Below are 20,265 nucleotides of genomic sequence, written 5' to 3' on the forward strand. Positions count from 1 at the left end.
AAAAGCTTCTGCCTAGTAGCTACACACATCTCTGCAGCAACTTTATTGTACACCAAATTTTATCGATGGAAAGTTACTAGTAGGGTAACACTTAAAACCTGCATGAAAACTAGTATTGTTTGACGCAGTTATTAAATGTACGGGTAAAGTGTGCAGTCAATTGGAACAAATTGAAAATGAGAATTTACTTTGATTAAAACCAGGGAAAAGGAATTAACATAATTTCAGCAGTGCTAAACAATGGAGCAGAGCAATGATAGGAAAATGGTGTCAGACAGGTAAAATATAAGGCATAGTGAAAGAAATAAGTTCAACTACACCTGACATGTAAGAGTCTTGGATAATTTAGTTCATTGTGGACTGAATTATACTTTCAAAATTTTTTCTCGGTGTTCATTTTTTATCCAGAAAGCAGCTGTTATTCTGTAGTAAGAGTTAAAAAATAATAATTAGAATAGAATACTTTCTCAGTAAGTAGCACAGCTTTGCTGTGTATGTTTAATTTTAAAAGAATATTAAATATTGTGAGAGTACGTAAAATAATTAGAAAATATTCAGAGAAGGGCAAAATAGAGGTCAGAGCCATGTAAACAAGACCTACATGAGAAGAGACTAAACTGATAAGATTTTTTGAGAGATAAGAATAATTGGTGTCATGACAAAGGAGGTCATTCGTCAATTTTTTTTTAATAATACTGACACAAGTGGATGTTTTTTTTTAAATTAAGAGTGACTCACTGTTTATGAAAGGAAATATATTTTGGATTACTTGGTATCTATTTTTCATTCTGAATTGTTACTGAAGCTGTGTGATACTCCATATATGAAAACCCAGACATTTAAAACTATGGTATATTTGAATCAACAGGGATGAAATTTCCTTTGCTGAATGTTCTTTTGTTTCACTTGCATAGATTTCAAGAAACTGTTTTATTCCATTCTAGTGAAAAAAACCCTATTGTTTTCCAAGTTTAACCAAAAACCATCAAGAGAGACACTGGCTTTTTAACTGTGGTTTCCCAGGGATGTGAAATTTGACATTTTTGTACCGTCTTTATGCTTTTTGCCATCCCAGTGAAATTAATGGCCAATTTTGGCACCCCATCTGCCAGATCATTGTTTTCATATTGGCTAGTAAAGATGTTCTCCCTGCAGCTTACTCAGTTCTCCTGCAGCTCCTAGCAGTAACCGAATTATACATACACAAGATAGTCTCAGAACCTCAGCATGCTCTACCTGGGATTTTAGGGCTCAGGCTTTTTTCCTGGTGATTGCTCCAGGGAATGGTTTCTGAGTTGGGAAGTAAAGGGAAACAAGAAGGCAAGAAGTGAAAATACTGACATGCAAAACTTTTGAGTTTTTTTCTTTTCCACATTTTGAATATGTGGAATTCTAAACTTTTGGGTTTTGGGTTGGGTTGGTTTTTTTTTAATATATTTAGAGCATCATTTTAAAATTAGCTGGATAACATACATAAACACTAAGGTGTATAATGTGAAATAGATTCTTGGTCCATGACTTAAATTCCTATGCCAGAGAAATAATATTTCTAGATACTATGACGAGAAATAATATTTCTAGATACTAAATAGTAACTCATAAATATCTTACTGTCTGAATATCATGTTATATTCAGAACACATGAGAGAAGACAATGAATCCAAACAAAAATAAAATAATTCAAATTTTCTAGAATTTCATTGCTTTGGTAATAGTGATAATGTCAAAAAATCTGCTGTCACTTTAAACCTTTAACTTTTGCTTTGTTGGTAATTTATATCTCATCATGGTATTTAAAAAATATTAATGGCTTATTTCCTACTTCTCTTGAGTACTACCTGTTGAAGTTGCTTCCATATCTTCCTTAGCATATGATGATTAAAACCAACATTTTCTAGCCTTTCTGAACATGTAATAATAATTTTGAGATTTAAAATATCTTTTTTCTTAAATAATTCTACAATGTATTTTACTTAATAGTATAGTTATGCAAATTCAAAGTCCATTTGTGTTTCTTACAGTATTTACTTTGTGCAAAAAGCACATAAGTTAATAGATTTAAAGATGGAAAATTTTCCTAAAGATCATGTGTTGGAATAATGAGTAGAAAAATGAGGTAGCAGATCCCTTAAGCCACTCTCTCTTCTTTATAATTTGATTGACTTTGTGCATCCGACTTAATTCTTGTTTGCTTTCACTCTACTTGCTAAATTCTAAGCACAGTACTATTAATTTTATTGTAGAATATTTAAAATTAAAATAATTAATACAGATATTAATTAAAATGTGTAGAATATTTTAAAAGTGAATTCCATAAAAAAATTGAGCATAAAACCCCAAAAATTTAACAAAGTGAACTGGAGCTGTGATTTTTTAATTTTTTGTTAAGTATTATATCCAGGATATAAAATTCAGGTGTCAGTTTCTGACAAAAAACTATTAGAAAGGAGTATACCCCCTTATCTTCTATTCAGTAATACTAGTAAACCTTAAAGACGAAAAGTAAAATATTGGTGTGAAGTTTTCATAAGTAAAACTACCCTTTAAACTACATTTAAATTGTTAATTTAAATTGTTATGATTTGTGATTACTAGATGCTTCCTTTTTATGATATAAGATCATAAATGTCTCTAACACGTATGCTTTGAAATTTTGTTGCCTTTAAAATATTGCAAAGAAAAGCAACAAACTGTTACAAAAAGGAACATTTTTTTCTAGCTGTAAAAGATGCTATCACAACAATGCTCTCTGGACTTCAGCTTGTATAGTTGAGATTATTCCAATGAGCAGGAGTTTGGAGGATTGGACCTCTATTTCATCCGTTTTGTAATGTGGTGGCATATAAAGGAGATGTTTGTCCTTCAAATTAGGTGAGCAGAAGGATGCTGAACAAGCGAAGTTATCCTTTTTTATCTAGTTGTAGATAAAATAGATGAAAACATGTTTTATCATACTTTTTTTTTTCCGAATTGAATTGGCAAGCTGTGTTTCTGTCTCGGGCTGAAACTAATAAAAGACAATTCTACTTTTCATTTTTATTACCAAACAGATGCTATATACCTGAGACATAATTTTTAGTGGAGATGCAGGGAAGGCAAAACAATGTGTTGGAATATTGTGCTTGTCGATGCTTAGTACAGCTTTTATTTTCTTTAATAACTCCATTGGATAGCGTGCATGTAGACTGGAATTCTGTTGCACGTAAATAAATGCAGCATTCTTATTCTTAACCACCCATGGGGCAATAAAACAGATGTACAGTGCTGACTTCCCATGTCTATCTGAATCCATATGAGAGAATGGCTGAGGGACTCTTTGGATAGAGTCATTTGCCATGACAAGAATGGCAACAGATCAAGGAGGAGTCCACTCATGCTAATGGTCTTTTTTCTTCTATTTCTGGTACATTATAACAACCAAAATCTCTCCTGTATTACTTCAAATTTGATGCCTGCTCTTCACAAGTGCAGGAAAGGCAAATCTGTTTTTTTTTAATGCGTGGTGAAATAGAACCATCAGATTCTAGCTACAGGGTTTAACCAGAGTATGACAGAGTGTTAGAGGGCAATTTTAATTTTCTTTTTTTGTTTGGCTTTCTACCACTCATTATTTTTCTGCTTACTGCAAAATAACACAACATCCTTTGATCCCTGCCTCCTTTCAAAAGTGCTGGTAGCGTGAAAGATCTTCTCACACACAAACTAGCAATTTGTACTTCTCATAATTCTGTCAAATCAGCATTCTCCCTTATCTCTGGAACAAAGTTGCTGCAGAGTTGTGTGCAGCAACTGAAGAATGTTTTTGTGTTAAATGAGACTAAGAGTCCTTGGTCAGTTGGTCTGATAAGTTTTCAGCTACAAGTTCTCAGTACTCATTCTGAGGTTTATGTATTTGAAGAAATAAGGGACAGAAACACAGTAGAAGCATTATAGGTAGTGGTACTGGAAATTTAGGGAGTTTGAAGAAATGGTTGGAGAAACGTTGCCCACAGAAGTTGTGGATGCCCCATCATTGGAAGTGTTCAAGGTCAGGCTAGAGGGGACTTTGAGCAACCTGATCTAGTGAAAGATGTTGCTGCCCATGGCAGGGGGATTGGACTAGATGGTCTTTGAAGGTCCCTTCCAACCCATCCCTGGAAACACTCAAGGTCGGGTTGGATGAGGGTCTGAGCAACCTGATCTAGTTGAAGATGTCCCTGCTCATTGCAGGGCATTTGGACTAAATGACCTTTAACGGTCTCTTCCAACCCAAACTATTCTACGATTCTGTGGTAAAAGCTGAATGTGGCTGTGGATGGGGAGACATTTATTTTTACACTGCTATTTGAATATACCTATCTCAAGACTTATCTGAGGCTTTTAGTGGCTCAGTGGTATATTGGATACTTGGTCTAGTTTGGTACAAATTTTTGTGAGCATTGTTTGCATCATCCAAGTTATTGTTTCGAATGCACAAAATCTCATAGTGTCATGAATGCAGGTTTGTGAATCCTGCTGATTATGTCAATTTTCTATGAATGAGTGACTTTACACAGTTTGATTTAGTAACAGAATTTACTTGTAGCAAATCACAGAATTTGATTGTAATATTTTTAATAGCACTCAATCATCAACGATTAATAAAGTGATTAGACAAAATTGATCAAAACAGTGACTTAGTTACAGATTCAAGGGTGGCAAGGTTCACTCTATTACTACACGGAAGTGCATAAAGGAAAATTAAATTACACGGAGTTGGAATGATTCACAAAGGGTTTGCGTATGTAGGGGATAAGGAGGACCCTCCCGTTGAGTCACGAGGTTCAGAATAGACCCCCTTGCTTTATAAACTCCTTCTCAGAGAGTAGTCTAGGTGCGGCTAGGCCCATTCTTAGTCTCAGACTTGGTCAACGGTTTAACAGGAGTAAGGATAAGGCAGCAGCATAAGACTCTCTTTGAAATTAAATCGTACATCTACAGGCTACTTAAACTGATTCACACATGCATACGCACAAACATGAATGCATATATAAAAATGGTATACCTGTTAAAAATTCCCTTTGAGTTCAGTGAAATACTCATGTCTAATGTCTTGGCATTTCTCAACTGGTGAGGGTTGAGCCTCGAGGACTGAAGAGTTTCAGCCCAGGCTCCACTGTCAGTCTTCGGCAATGGATTTCTGGTTGTAGCAAACTTTCAGAGTTTGCTGGCTCTGAGAGGCGTCTCGCTCAGAGGGAGATGCTGGTGCACGCCATGGCAGTCCAGGAGAGCTCAAAGGGCCTCACTTAGGACTGCTGTTTATAGGATTGTGAGATGATTGACTTTAATCACCAGTAAATTTCCACCCGAGCCACAATTTGGGTCGGTAGTTGCTGGAATGCCAGTAACGATGATACCACTCTGTTTCAAGGCTGTCAGGGGTAGCTTTTTGTTCTTGCTCCCCTCGTTAGCCATAATACAAAGATTTTAATAAGGACAGGGCTGCTCTCTGCTTCAGCCACGTAGGATTTTCTAGTACAATTAAGGGGTGCTTAACTGACTAACTCGCTACACAAAAGTGGCGGCCTGGAATTCCTGAGATCGTCAAGCCATTGAAGAGAAAGAGGAATTGGGGTGGGGGGGATGCACCACCACACATAGTTGTTAACCTTCCGTTAGAGAAAAGAAGAAAATTTTAACTTTAAAAACTTTAGTCTAACTTTAGACTAAAAACAGATTGATGCAGTCATCAATCCAAAACATTTGAATTCTTTCATGCCCAGCTGCATTTTATTCAGGCAGCAAGAGCTATATTGCAAAGTCCACCTTTGTAAGGAACCATGGCCATAGCTTTTCAAAAGAGTGGACTTCATTTCACTGAGGAAAGGATTTTTGTTTGGCTGAAGGAAATCAGCAATTGTGACATGTTCTTCCTTTACATTGATGTCTTTACTAGTCTGGAAGAGAGAGCATTTTCCTTCCAAACACAAATACCACTGAGAGAAAAAGAAAATCCCTGGAACAGCACAAATATCGTGTGCCTTGTCACACTGAGGCTGGAAGAGGCCACCTACAAGAAATGGAAATGAAAAAGTAAAGAATTAATGATTAAGTGCATTTCAGAAACATTTATTTTGCTTGTGTTTCCTCTCTGGTAATGTTACATATGATGTATGTTACCAGGACTGCAAAGAAATGACAACTGTATAAATTAGTTGCATAAAAGGCATGTTTTTCCTCCAAAACCTGCATTTATTTCTCTGGTTTTGATACTCATATTGTGGAGCTGAAAGGTAAGCTTATGTAACTCATGGTTTTTGGTTGATTCAAAAAACTATTTGTGTTGTCTTTCTGGTAAGGAACAAGGAAATCACAGAAGTACCATATTATGCCTGTTTGGATCATAGACTGAAATGTGACAGGAAGTGCTCTGCTTGAGGATTTCACTATATCAGTCTCAATTTACAAGGAGGAAGTCACTGCTAATTACTTTTTGTTACATTCAATGCTTTTATCCTTAAGTCAGCACACAGTTTATGACAATATCTTTCCTCAGCATTGGATTTTCTAACAAATTCAGTCATTCAAATGATTCGAAAACATTTAGTAGAAAAAGATACATTGAACACTACCTAGTTCACAGAATAGAAATAAACAGCATATTTATGTATTGCTTTATAGAGCAAAAAGAAAACCTGTATAATTCAGTCATGGAACTGAATGGATTGATAAATGGATAATTAATGGTCATTGACAACATATGGAGTTTTAAATGTTTTCACACATTTTAAAGATGTTAAAAGTCCAGAGTAAATTCACTTTTTCTTCCTTTTGGTCTTCCAACACTTGGCATTGTGCAGTTAGGTAGGTGTCCTGTGAAGTATTTTGTCTTTCTCTGAAACAACAATGAACTGACTACTTGAAGTATGGTAAATGTTGGGTTGTGAATATCCAGAGAAAGGCAAAACCAGTGATACCTGCTAAACGTTTTTTTTTTTTTTTTTTTGTGCTGTTACTTTGATATCTGTTTAATGCCTGCTGAAACAAGTGTAAAAGAGAAGCATAATTAAAGAACATTTAAACATAAGTCTGTAAAATGGGACTTTTTTCTGCTTTCTTAAGAAGAAATGGGGTTAAAACAGATATAATCTTGGTGTAGAGGAATTAATGAGTGACTGAAGTCAATAGCACTTTGCTTCCACTTCAGCCATGGTCTTTCTCAGATATAGTTTATTAAGTCTTCAAAGAAGGGATGGACATTCAGTCATTATTACTTGGTTATTGTAAAACTGTTATTATTGTCAAAGCTGTTGTTGACTTTCTTGAGGAACAAGAGGCCTTGCAGAGGGATCTGGATAGACTGGAGCATTGGGCTATGATTAGTGGGATGAAATTTAACAAGAACAAATGCTGGATTCTGCACTTAGGACAGAGTAATGCCAGGCACAAGTATAAACTGGGAGAGCAGTGGCTGGAGAGCAGCCCTGCAGAAAAGAATCTGTGGTGCTGGTTGGCAGCAGGCTCAACACGAGTCAGCAGTGTGCCCTGGCAGCCAAGAGGGCAAACCGCATCCTGGGCTGCATCAAACACAGCATAACCAGCCGGTCAAAAGAGGTTATTATCATATGAATACAATGCTGTATTCAGCGTTGCTGTGGCTTCACCTTGAGTACTGTGTGCAGTTCTGGGCCCCACCATTAAAGAAGGATGCTAAGGTCCTTGAATGCATCCAGAAGAGGGCAACAAAGCTGATGAAAGGGCTGGAAGGAATGTCCTGTAAGGAGTGGCTGAGGACTTTGGGCTTGTCTAGTTTGGAGAGGAGGACACCGAGGGGTGACCTCATTACTCTCTACAGCTTCCTGAGGCGGGGAAGTGGAGAGGGAGGTGCTGATCTCTTCTCCCTGGTATCCAGTGATAGGACGTGTGGGAATGTTTTAAAGCTGCGCCAGGGGAGGTTTAGACTGGACATACTAGATGATCTTTAAGGTCCCTTACAATGTAAACCGTTCTATGATTCTATGATTAGGAAGCATTTCTTTACCACGAGGTTGGGCAAACACTGGAACAGGCTTCCTAGAGAGATGGTCAATGCCACAAGCCTGTCAGTGTTTAAGAGGAATTTGGACCGTGCCCTTAATAACATGCTTTAACTTGGTCGACCCTGAATTGGTCAGGTAGTTGGACTAGATGATTGTTGTAGGTCCTTTCCAACTGAAATAGTCTATTCTGTTCTATTCTACTCTATTCTATTCTATTCTATTCTATTCTGTTTAATATTCATTTTCCCCCTCTTTCTTTTGCTTATGAACAATTTTTTTTTATTATTTATAAAAACAATGTTTGTTTTTCTTTTCTGAAATCTTGATATTACAGAGCGTTAAAGATAGCCTGGGGAGGCTGCTGGGTCATATAGACATTATTCACAACAAGAAGATACCGGCTTTGCAAAGTGCTACACCAAGGGAAGCGGCAAATATACAAGAAAAGCTGACTCAGCTTAATTTCCAATGGGACAAAGTTAACAAGATGTACAGGGACCGACAGGCGTAAGTAACTTTTTAAAATTGTTATTTCTGATGGCATCCATTAGTATTTGGCTTACTGTTAGTGATTGTTTCCTGGTCTTCTTTTTGTGGAAATACCTTTTAAAATCACAAATTATATTTTCTTTTAACTAAGCGTAGAATGTTTATGGGGAATTGTAATTTAATTTATGAGCATTTTTGTAAAATTGAAAATATTTTGATCAACTATCACTTGCCTTAGACCAAAGCCTGGCAATGATATTGCATACGTATTCCTATGTCATTATAAATGACATACCTTTACCCTGAGACAGTATTAGGCATTTACTCTTTTGTCCCTGTACTATTGATTTAAAAATCTGAATCTGTGATGAGTGCATCAGAGTAAAATCCCTTTTAATTGCAGAGGATTTAGTAGTTTGAGGAGCAGTTCTTACTTTATGTTTAAGGAGCACGGCTAGAATTGTTAGCAGCTCTAAATCCAGTGTCATCTTTTTATAAGTCTGTATGTTAGACATTATACAGCAAGGCAGGACAATCAAGAGAAGTATAGAAAGGCATTAAAATGATAATACATAAAACTGTGATCTCCTACAATATTATATAATACTTATTATTTTTCTCCTTGTATATTATTCGTGGTGTTTCTAATCTGGGAATTGTATTATGATACAAAATGTAGCCAAACCTATTTTGTTAATTCAGGCATGGCTCATGTTAGTAACACAACAGAGACTAGCAATCGAGTAATTTGTTTATACTGTGTAGCAGATATCTGATGTTTAAAAGTTTTGGCATTGTGCAATAAAATACCTAGGTTTATACTTCCTCTTTTAATTTTTTTAATTAGATGATATATCAGATGTTTCTGGCAGCGATACAGAAATTTCTATGATTTATGGAATATACTTTTTTGTTCAGTATGAGTAACTTAAGAGATAACAAATAAGTTTGCCTTAAATAAAAAGTTATAGTTTCAAGCATTTATTGAATTACAACAGAAAAGTCCTTGACAATTCTTCTGAGAATGTAAACTATTAATTTTATACTGAAAATCCTTATATATATGACTAGTTCCATTCACTGAAATTGTCCATTCATAGGAATTTTACAGAATTGGATCTTTAGACAATGCTGAAAACTTGACATGAAAAATTTCATTTGATATGCTACCCCAAAAGACAATAGATGATTGAAATTTGCTAGAATATCCCTTTTTACACTACACATATGTTTAGAAATATCCCTTATCTCAGAAACTGTTCTTAAAAACATTATAATTGTTCCAAAAAAATTAACTTAATGTCCGAATAATTATTGCATTTTCACTATACAGTAAGAGTTATGAATCTAAACATGTAAGCAGTGGCTAGAAGAAAAAAAAATACTTCCCATGGGCTTAACCTGCCCTGGTTTTGTCCTACAATCCAAGCCTTGGTAACTTTTGTGTTTTCTTTGTTTAGAAATACTGGTCAACAGCTGTCACTTTGCAGATTTGTACAGATATATTATTTCCACTGTCAGCCAGCCACTAGCTCTGATTTTACATTTCTGGAGAGAGAGAGAAAGTTTAAAAAAAAAATAATAATCCGAGAGAATCATAGTAAAAAATACAGTTCAGTAATCTTCGTGTCATCTCTGTTTTGTCTCAACATTTAAAGTGTAAGAAGCTGAGACAGATTTATAATCTGGTAAGGTTTCCAGATTCTCCCATGCGCAGTACTTTTTTTAAAAATAGTAAGCCTGGCCCTGGTGTGGTAAGAAATTTCATGCCATGTACAAAAATGAAGGCTAAGTTAGAAGTAGATACTGGAGCCAAGCTGCTCACACTGATAATAAAAACTGGGGATATTTGGTGGTGTGCTTTTCCCAGAGTCTGGCTTTGCCCAAACTCTTACTGGTACAGTAGACCAAGCTCTAAGAAACCTTTCGAATCTCTCCATATGCATTTCCTGCCACTGGTGCGTAGCAAGGAGAGCAATTTACTGTTAGCTGAAAGCTTGGACCACCAGCACTGCCACTCAATTATCCCTTATTTAGGCTATAGTGATATTTAGCCAGCAGCAGAAAGTATTCTGAGGTGAAATGAATTAATGTTTGTCAAGTATTTTGAGGTCATCAGATAAAGGCACTAGAGCAGTATAAAGTATGATTGTGCTCCAGCTGGTGTTTGCCTGGGGGAGTCATCCTCTTTTAGTACGATGGACAGCAACTCAAGGTGATGATAGGCTTGACTGCTGTCTGGAATCACACACCTTTCTTTTTCTTTTAAACCTTTTGTTTCTGGTGTCAGTCTTACTGTGTCACCCTTTCAGTATTTTCGTTTGAACTCTGAGATGATCCCTATAGTTTCTGCAGTTTTGTGAGGTGCATTTGGATTGCACATGAATGCTAGGGAGGAGATGAAGGAAGGCAATAAGGCCTTTAGCATTTTGCTTCTAGTGGTTTGTATCTGTAAGGGGTGAAAGTATCAGTGTAAGTCTGCCCTTGAGACATGGATGAAGCTGTGTTTATGAAATATGCTATTGATGATGATGTTTTAGGACAGTTTTGGAATTATTATTGGAGCTCTGTCTTGCTTTCAAGGGACTGTGTCTAAGTGAATGTGAGTATTCCATGTTTGAAAGGTTACAGACACAAATATATTATACTATGTTAATTTCTGAATATTGGCTTTAGGAAATCAAACAGTTGTAATAACATGGAAATTATTATTTAAGTAAATGCAAAGTCAACTATCACCATGATCGATGGAAGAATAAAACAACTTTCCTTACCCCTGTGGTTACTAGCAGAGAGCTTACTCTAAATCTCATAGAAATCAATAGAAACATTCATGTTGAATTCTTTTGTGTGAAATAGATTTCCTGGAAGCCCCGATTCATATCTAGATATTTTGTAATTAACTTCATAGTGAGTTCCTTTTAATTAGAAATCAAAATATTTTTCAGTTTGTTTTACAGCAGAGCATGTGCCAGTTTGACAGAAATTCATTGTGGTGATAAACACTTAAATATCTTCACAAGTCCAGTTCTTCTACAGTATCTGAAAACCTTGTTGGTTTACAGCCAGTTTAGCATGTTTCCTGTATTTGAATAGGTGTTCATAGTGTACTTACTGTAAGATTACAAGCAATATTTCACTAAAAAAGTATAAGCAAAAATGCTCTGATCATCCTAGTGTACTCTTTCAGTTGTATCAGAAACCTAGGATGAATGCAAATTTTTACTCTTTTTGCAAACTCATTGAAACATTAGTCTTCCACTGACTAATTTTTTTCAGCAAAGCCTAGACCTAACATGGTTCTTTAACAGAAGTGAATTTCTTTTCTGTACAAATTAATTTTAGAACATGGTAATTGGCTGTGTTTCCAACAGATATATGGGGGTCACACCATCTTACATCAAGTGAAATTTGTTTCTTTGGTTTTAGTTTTCTGAGTGCACAGCAAATGCCAGGAAACAGCAGCATGATTTATCTTTTGTGAGCTAAGGAGTAATTTATGATTTCATTTATAACTTCAACCTTTGCTCTCATGATACTAAATTTCTATGTTATCTTTTCCAATAGTCACATTAAGATAATACAATCTGAATTTTGTAAGATAGTGTTATGTTACAGTGCCAATAACAATAACCATTCAGATGACATAGTTTTTCCTGTCCTTACATCAGAATTCAACAACAGTCTCCCTTCTTTGCAGTAGCCTTAAATACTGGATTTGTTTTATAGTAATCTTGACTATTTAGGAAGTGACACTAACACCAGATCCCTCTATATCTTCAGTGAGAACACATATAATATTTGGAAAAAAAATTAAATATTATTCAATAGATAATGGAAAATAGATTTTTGAATTATTTTCTTATATAACTATTTCTCTTACCAACTCCACATGTGGAAGACCTTGTTTCTCTTGTCAGGATATTGTCTTCTCAGGATGTTTATGCCTCTGTCTTGTACCTGTGAAGAACACGTACTCCCTAAAAGTATTCCTTTCTAACAGTGCCAAAAGTCATTGAATCAACAAAGTGCAACAAACTTTGCCAGAATAGACCAACAATACATTAATTTTAAATATTTCTATAGCAATTGCAAATCACTCACAGAGAATGTTTAAAAAAAAAAAAAACCAAGCATAAGGCAGAAAAAAATAGAAAAATACTCAAAAGAATCTAATTTAAAAGCAAAATACTTAAATTTTACAGATATTGTAGACCTTGAACATTTTTTAAACTGTTTCTTGACGATGAGTTAAAATTGTAATGGATCCCACGTATCAATTTCAGGCAACTAACTTTTGCCTTGTTCATGTCTTATTTAAGAATTATCTTCCACGACATACATTACAGACTAGATTAATGCTCTTCTAATTAATCTGAAATCTACTCCAAATTAAATATTGTGAGAGAATGTGAGAAAGTTGATACCAGATATCTTTACAAAGTGTTTCTTGCTAATTCTGAAAAGAGGAAAAAAGTGATATGCCAGTCTTATATCAGAAAAGATCTCAAATCCATAATAATGGTGCCAAAACAGGTTGATGGCTTTATGAAAGTCAGAAACAACTAATAATTTTTATAGTAACAAGAGCAATCTATAAAGAACTAGCTAATAGACTTATACTAAAAATGATTTTCATTTTTGGACAGCAGTACAACTGTCAACTATTTCTGAGTAGCCTTAAATTAGCTGTTGATTAGTTTGATAAGGCCTAATGAAAAACATGTATTATACATAAAGAATCTGTTCATTGGCAGAGAAATAACACTGTGGTTGTATTTCTAATGCCACATAGTAGCAGATGTTGTAGTCCCTTATTGATATATTCTGTCAAGTTGAGAACGAATCTGAGGCATGGATCAAGATATTAGGAAAGAGAATGCAAGACATTATTTTTTCAAACTTAAGTAACCTGCGTATGTGCTGTTGTCGTGGTTTAGCCCCAGCCAGCAACTAAGCACCACGCAGCCGCTCGCTCACTCCCCCTACCCCGATGGGATGGGGGAGAGAATCGGAGGAGTAAGACTGAGAAACACTCCTGGGTTGAGATAAGAACAGTTTAAGAATTGAAATAAAGTAAAATAGTAATGATAATAATGATGATACAATAATGATAATAATAATAATATACAAAGCAAGTGATGCACAATGCAATTGCTCACCACCCGCCGACCGATACCCAGACAGTTCCCAAGCAGCGATCGCTCCTCCCCGGCCAACCCCCCCAGTTTATATACTGAGCATGACATCATGTGGTATGGAATAGCCCTTTGGGTGATTTGGATCAACTATTCTGGCTGTGTCCCCTCCCAGTTTCTTGTGCACCTGGCAGAGCATGGGAAGCTGAAAAGTCCTTGACTAGCATAAGCAGTACTCAGCAACAACTAAAAACATCAGCGTGTTATCAACATTCTTCTCCTACTAAATCCAAACCACAGCACTATGCCTGCTACTAGGAAGAAAATTAACTCTATCCCAGCCGAAACCAGGACACCTGTTTAGCTGCAGAACCAGCCACCAGTAAGCCTTGAGGACTTGCCTGTCTATGGTATCTGAATCAGATCCAGCCTCTGTGCTCTGCTCACTTAGATAAAAATGTATGGATATGATACTAAGACATCTGGACTCAGCCCAAGTGATGTATTCAGAGTATAGTTCTCTTCTGAGAATATGAGATGATATCTTGGAGTAATATCTATAAACAACTGATGAATGCAAAGCCAGGTAATAATAAAATACTGAGGAAATCTACTTGCTTGAATATAGATTTCTAGAAATGTTTAGATGCCTGAAGACATCTTACATGGCCTCAACCTCTTACTTCAGAGGGGTACAACTCTCTCATTCATCCTATGCCAATCTTGAATGGATTTCTCATTAACATTCCACTATGAAACTATGTTTAGGACTGAATCCTGCTGTGACTGTCCATTATACGACTATTTAACCTTGCAAAGCATCCAACCATCCAAACTGAAAACAAAAGATAAAACAGTCACATTTAGAAAATGGTTTTGTAGCCTTGACTGTCAGATCTATCTTAAGGAACATAAAAATAGAATTAGGTGTAGGTGACTCTCTCATTATTTGTCAGATATCCTAGGAGGCTGTTTAGGCCATTTATGTTTTCTTTCTCCAAGTTTCTCAGTTGTGGATTCCCAATTTCCATCTGTAGTACCAACAATGCTCTGCAAATATGAAGTCACTAAAGACATGAGTCATCTGACCTATCTTTAGCTATCCAAGTTTTAGTTATCTATTTTACACTACTTGTGTAGACTCCTTCTCAATTAAATATTCCCAGGCAATTCTTTCATTGGTAACTGTCTGTTGCACTATATAGTGGGTCCATTGACTCTTCAGGGAGACTAGATGAGATAAGACATTACTTTACTTTTAGATAGATAAAATTAGGGGAGATTAATCTTAACCTGGAAAGTATAATGAAACAATATAATTTAATTTGTATCTAAACATGTTGTTATATATCTTTTTCACTAAGCCCAGTCAGCATTACTTTGTTCCTTGCCTTAACTCTGACAAAGTGAATGACAAGAATGGATGCCAACTGGCTTTGTTTCAGTACAGGGAGAAGAGCAACTTGAGGAAGGCCTAGGTATTTTGAGAGAAAGGCAGAAATAGTGGCTGCTCCCTCCTCTAAGAGTATCCACTCATATATTTCTGTTGAGGTTTTAAGTCTTGTTATTAGACTGCCCCTTGCCTTGGGATTCAAGATGAGAGTGAAAGCCAGAACAGACTAGTTCATCCTCAATGAGAGAAGGAAATTATTTACTTTCTAATGTTAATCTCAAAATAGCTACCATGCCTTAGTTACATGCAGGGTAGGCTTTTTTTCTTGTTGTTCTTTGCTTTCTTTCACAGCAACTCAAATTGTTCATCTAGATTTTGAAAAGGGCAGAATGTAGACAGCTTATAATACTTGACTCTTACAGCCAACATTAGTTGCTAATTTATTTCCACACTGTACTTACTGTATAGAAATACTCTCCATGGCAGTTGTCTTATAATCTAATTCTTGCAATAGATTTGCCCCTTCATTTGCACCCATAATATCACACCACCAATTTAACATATTGGTAAGTTTCATTGTTTCCTTAACTGCTTGCATATATGTATAAAATAATGTATAACAAAGAGGTATAATATAATGTATAAATGCTTTTATTATGGGAAATCTAGATAAGGCTTTCTGTCAATATTTATAATGTAAAGAAACCCAAAATGTATGGGAATATTTTTGCTGCGTAGTTTATAAATAGAAAGATTTAATTTAAAGCATAAGCTGGAATATGTTTTTGCCATATATATAGCCCAACTGAAGTGCATCTACACCAATGCATGCAGCATGGGCAACAAACAGGAGGAGCTGGAAGTCATTGTGCAGCAGGAAAAATATGATATAGTTGTCATCACAGAAACATGGTGGGATGACTCACACAACTCGAGTGCTGCAATGGACTGCTATAAACTATTCAGAAGGGATAGGCAAGGAACGAGAGGCAGTGGGGTAGCTCTATGTTAGGGAATGTTTTGATTATCTAGAGTTTGCTGATGGTGACAATAAGGTTGACTGTTTATGGGTAAGAATCGGGGGAAGGCCAAAAAGGCAGATATCGTGGTGGGAGTCTGTTATAGACCACCCAACCAGGACGAAGAGGCAGACAAAATATTCTATAAGCAGCTGGGAGAAGTCTCACGTTCACTAGCCCTTGTTCGTGGGTGGGACTTCAGCCTACCAGATATGTGCTGGAAATACAATAGAGCAGAGAGGAAACAGTCCAGGAGGTTCCTGGAAGGTGTGGAAGGTAACTTCCTGACACAGCTGGTGAGTGAGCCAACTAGGGAAGGTGCCCCACTGGACCTGTTGTTTGTGAACAGAGAAGGACTTGTGAGTGATGTGGTGGTTGGAGGCTGTCTTGGGCATAGCGATCACGAAATTACAGAGTTTGTGATTCTTGGAGAAGTAAGGAGTGGGTCAGCAGAACTGCTACCTTGGACTTCCAGAGGGCGGACTTTAGCCTGTTTAGGAGCCTGGTTGACAGAGTCCCTTGGGAGACAGTCCTGAAGGGCAAGGGAGTCCAGGAAGACTGGACATTCTTCAAGAAGGAAATCTTAAGGGTGCCGGAGCAGGCTGTCCCATGTGCCAAAAGACAACCCAGCAGGGAAGATGACCAGCCTGGCTGAACAAAGGGCTTTGGCTGGAACTCAGGAAAGAAAGGAGAGTTTATGACCTTTGGAAGAAGGGACAGGCAACTCAGGAGGACTACAAGGATGTTGTGAAAGCTATGCAGGGAGACAATTAGACTGGCCAAAGCCCAGCTAGAACTTAATGTGGCTACTGCCGTAAAAGACAATAAAAACTGTTTCTATAAATGCATTAGCAACAAGGGGAGGGCTCAGGAGAATCTCCATCCTTTATTGGATGCAGAGGGAAACCTTGTGACAAAGGATGAGGAAAAGGCTGAGGTACTTAATGTCTTCTTTGCCTCAGTCTTTAATAGTCAGACCAGTTGTTCTCAGGGTACCCAGCCCCCTGAGCTGGAAGACAGGGACAGGGAGTGGGATGAAGCCCCCATAATCCAAGGGGAAATGGTTAGCAACCTGCTACACCACTTAGATACACACAAATCTAAATCTATTAGACTCCAGCTGGGATCCACTCAAGGGTACTGAGGGAGCTGGCGGAAGTGTTCACCAAGACACTTTCTATGCTTTATCAGCAGCCCTGGCTAACCAGGGAGGTCCCAGTTGGCTGGAAGTTAGCAAATGTGACACCCATCTACAAGAAGGGCCAGAAGGAGGATCCAGGGAACTACAGGCCTGTCAGTCTGACCTCAGTGCCAGGGAATGTTATGGAGCAGATCACCCTGAGTGCCATCACGTGGCACATACAGGACAACCAGGTGATCAGGCCCAGCCAGCATGGGTTCATGAAAGGCAGGTCCTGCCTGACTAACCTGATCTACAACAAGGTGACCCACTTAGTGGATGAGGGAATGGCTGTGGATATTGTCTACCTGGGCTTTAGTAAAGCCTTTGACACTGTTTCCCACAGCATTCTCCTGGAGAAACTGGCTGCTCGTGCCTTGGATGGGCATTCTCTTTGCTGGGTAAAAAACTGTCTGGATGGCCAAGCCCAAAGAGTTGTGGTGAATGGAGTTAAATCCAGTTGGCAGCCGGTTACAAGTGACGTTCCCCAGGACTTGGTATTGGGACCAGTCCGGTTTAATATTTTTATCAACAATCTGGATGAGGGGATTGAGTGCACCCTCAGTAAGTTTGCAGATGACACCAAACTGGGTGGGAGTGTCGATCTGCTGGAGTGTAGGATGGCCCTGCAGAGGGACCTGGACAGGCTGGACTGATGGGGTGAGGCCAACTGTATGAGGTTTAACAAGGCCAAGCGCTGGGTCCTGCACTTGGGTCACAACAACCCCATGCAGCGCTACAGGCTTGGGGAAGAGTGGCTGGAAAGCTGCCTGGTGGAAAAGGACTGGGGGGTTTTGGTTGACAGCCAGCTGAATATGAGCCAGCAGTGTGCCCAGGTGGCCAAGGCAGCCAAGAGCATCCTGCCTTGTGTCAAGAATGGTGTGGCCAGCAGGAGCAGGGAAGTGATTGTCCCCCTCTACTCAGTGCTGGTGAGGCCGCACCTGGAATACTGTGTCCAGTTTTGGGCCCCTCACTACAAGAAAGACATTGAGGTGCTGGAGCGTGTTCAGAAAAAGGCAACGAAGCTGGTGAAGGGTCTGGAGCACAAGTCTTATGAGGAGCGGCTGAGGGAACTGGGTTTGCTTGGTCTAGAGTAAAGGAGGCTGAGGGGAGACCTTATGGCTCTCTACAACTACCTGAAAGGAGGTTGTAGTGAGGTGGGTGTTGGTCTCTTCTCCCAAGTAACAAGCAATAGGACAAGAGGAAATGGCTTCAATTTGCACCAGGGGGGAGGTTTATATTGGATATTAGGAAAAACTTCTTCACGGAAAGGGTAGTCAAGCATTGGAACAGGCTGCCCAGGAAAGTGGTTGAGTCCCCATCCCTGGAGGTATTTAAAGACGTGTAGATGTGGTGCTTAGGGACGTGGTTTAGTGGTGGACTTGGCAGTTTTAGGTTAACAATTGGACTTGATGATCTTAAAGGTCTTTTCCAACCTAAACAGTTCTATGATTCTATGATTCTATGGCCATTAAAATGTCTCTTTTCACAGGGCAATGTATATAAGAACATCTTCTAAATGGAATAGCTACAAGTGAAATTTTAAATTATTTGTTCAAGCTTAAATAGCAAATTTGAGGCAGGATGAGAAATAATACTGTAGCTTTTGGGAAGAGAATCATGTTTATTAAATCACTGTCATGCAGGTGGTTTTAGAGCTTAACACAGACAATTCTTGATATGGGAATTGAAGGTGTCTGTATAGTAAAATGATGTGAAAATAACTAATTCAGAATTTCTTTTAATAAGTAGATCTGATTATCCCATCTGAAATAGCACATGTTTGTGCTGTGAAAGTGTTTCAGCTGAAAAAGAATCTTGAATGTTTTTAAATCACCAACCCCCAAGCCTGACAATTAGCATATCTTAGCATAACTTTTCTGTAAAATGCTCAGTGACAAAAATGCATTACATTCATACAAGAATTATTGTAGTGACTTTTTCTGCTGTACAAACTAAAAGAATTTCACTGAAATGTCTGGGAAATGTTATGGCTTAGTCATGAATATGTGGGCTGTAGAACTATGGGAATGTGAATATGTATGAAGACAAATATGTGCAGAGGCAAACAGGCTCTGAGCTGTCTGGATTTGAACTGTCTCAGGCCTTCATGTCAGATACAAAAAATAATATGACATTGTGGTCAGTGTCATAAGCTATGAGACCCATCTGGAATGCAGGGTATACTTGCTTTGGGGACAATGCTATGTTAGTGCACCTATGTAATTTCACAGATAGTCCTGATTTATATGCAGCCATCTCAAACACTGGCAGAGCTCATTCATGCTTAGCTACATCCATCTATGTAGGCATAGCCTGAGAGTTGCAGTATATCCTCAGGCCTGAAACTTTATTTGCAATGACTTCTATTACTTTCTATAAGTGTTGACAATTAAGGTATGCTTTCACTGGTGGTATAGAATCATTATTTTGTGCTGTGCAAGAATTTTTTAGCTGGGTGAATACTTGGCTGGGCCAACTGTGCACTGAATGAACGATGATGTTGCAGGAAGTGCCATTAGGTCCAAAGTATGTTGGATGTACTAAGGTAAGCTCCTTTGCAGAATTCCCTTGATGCTTTTTAAGGAATTGCTGTTCTCTAGTTGCCGTGGTGCAGTGTTGACCTACCTTTAAGTACCTCCTGGGAGAGCATTTTTTGACAGTAGAGGGAGCCTAGTCTTTTGACACCTGTAGCTGAAGTCAGAAGTTACAGTTTTCTGGTTTATACAGTTTTCATTACTGTTGTTTCTCAGCTGTGTTCATGTTGTAGCTATCTTCTAATAAACATAATTTTATCTTTCTTCCTCCAAGGCAGTTTGAATACAATTTTTTCCTTTTATTAAATGTTTTACATATACCCCTGTGTGCCAAAGAGACAAAGACACACATCATGTTTGGAGTAGAAAGCAGCAAGTTTTGTGGTAGTCATAGACCTTGGTACTAATAATTTTGAGACTTAGAAAGTTCAGTCTTCTGTCCTGGTGACCTGCAGTAATTCAGTAGAGTTGGTCTGCTTTCAAATTTTCTTTTCTTGAAGGGCAGGTCAGTA

The 20,265-nt window shown here is 37.7% G+C and overlaps 1 protein-coding gene across 1 annotated transcript in view; it reads left to right on the forward strand.

Moving 5' to 3' along the window:
- The window catches only part of DMD (dystrophin), a 1,232,979-nt gene that overhangs the window by 567,029 nt on the left and 645,685 nt on the right, over nucleotides 1-20,265 (forward strand). Inside the window, exon 43 of the mRNA XM_075717957.1 lies at nucleotides 8,332-8,504. Within this exon, the coding sequence (XP_075574072.1) occupies nucleotides 8,332-8,504 (173 nt within the window). The remainder of the gene's footprint in view (nucleotides 1-8,331; nucleotides 8,505-20,265) is intronic.

Source organism: Pelecanus crispus, chromosome 1 (genome assembly GCF_030463565.1).
Source record: "Pelecanus crispus isolate bPelCri1 chromosome 1, bPelCri1.pri, whole genome shotgun sequence".
In the NCBI taxonomy this organism is placed as follows: domain Eukaryota; kingdom Metazoa; phylum Chordata; class Aves; order Pelecaniformes; family Pelecanidae; genus Pelecanus; species Pelecanus crispus.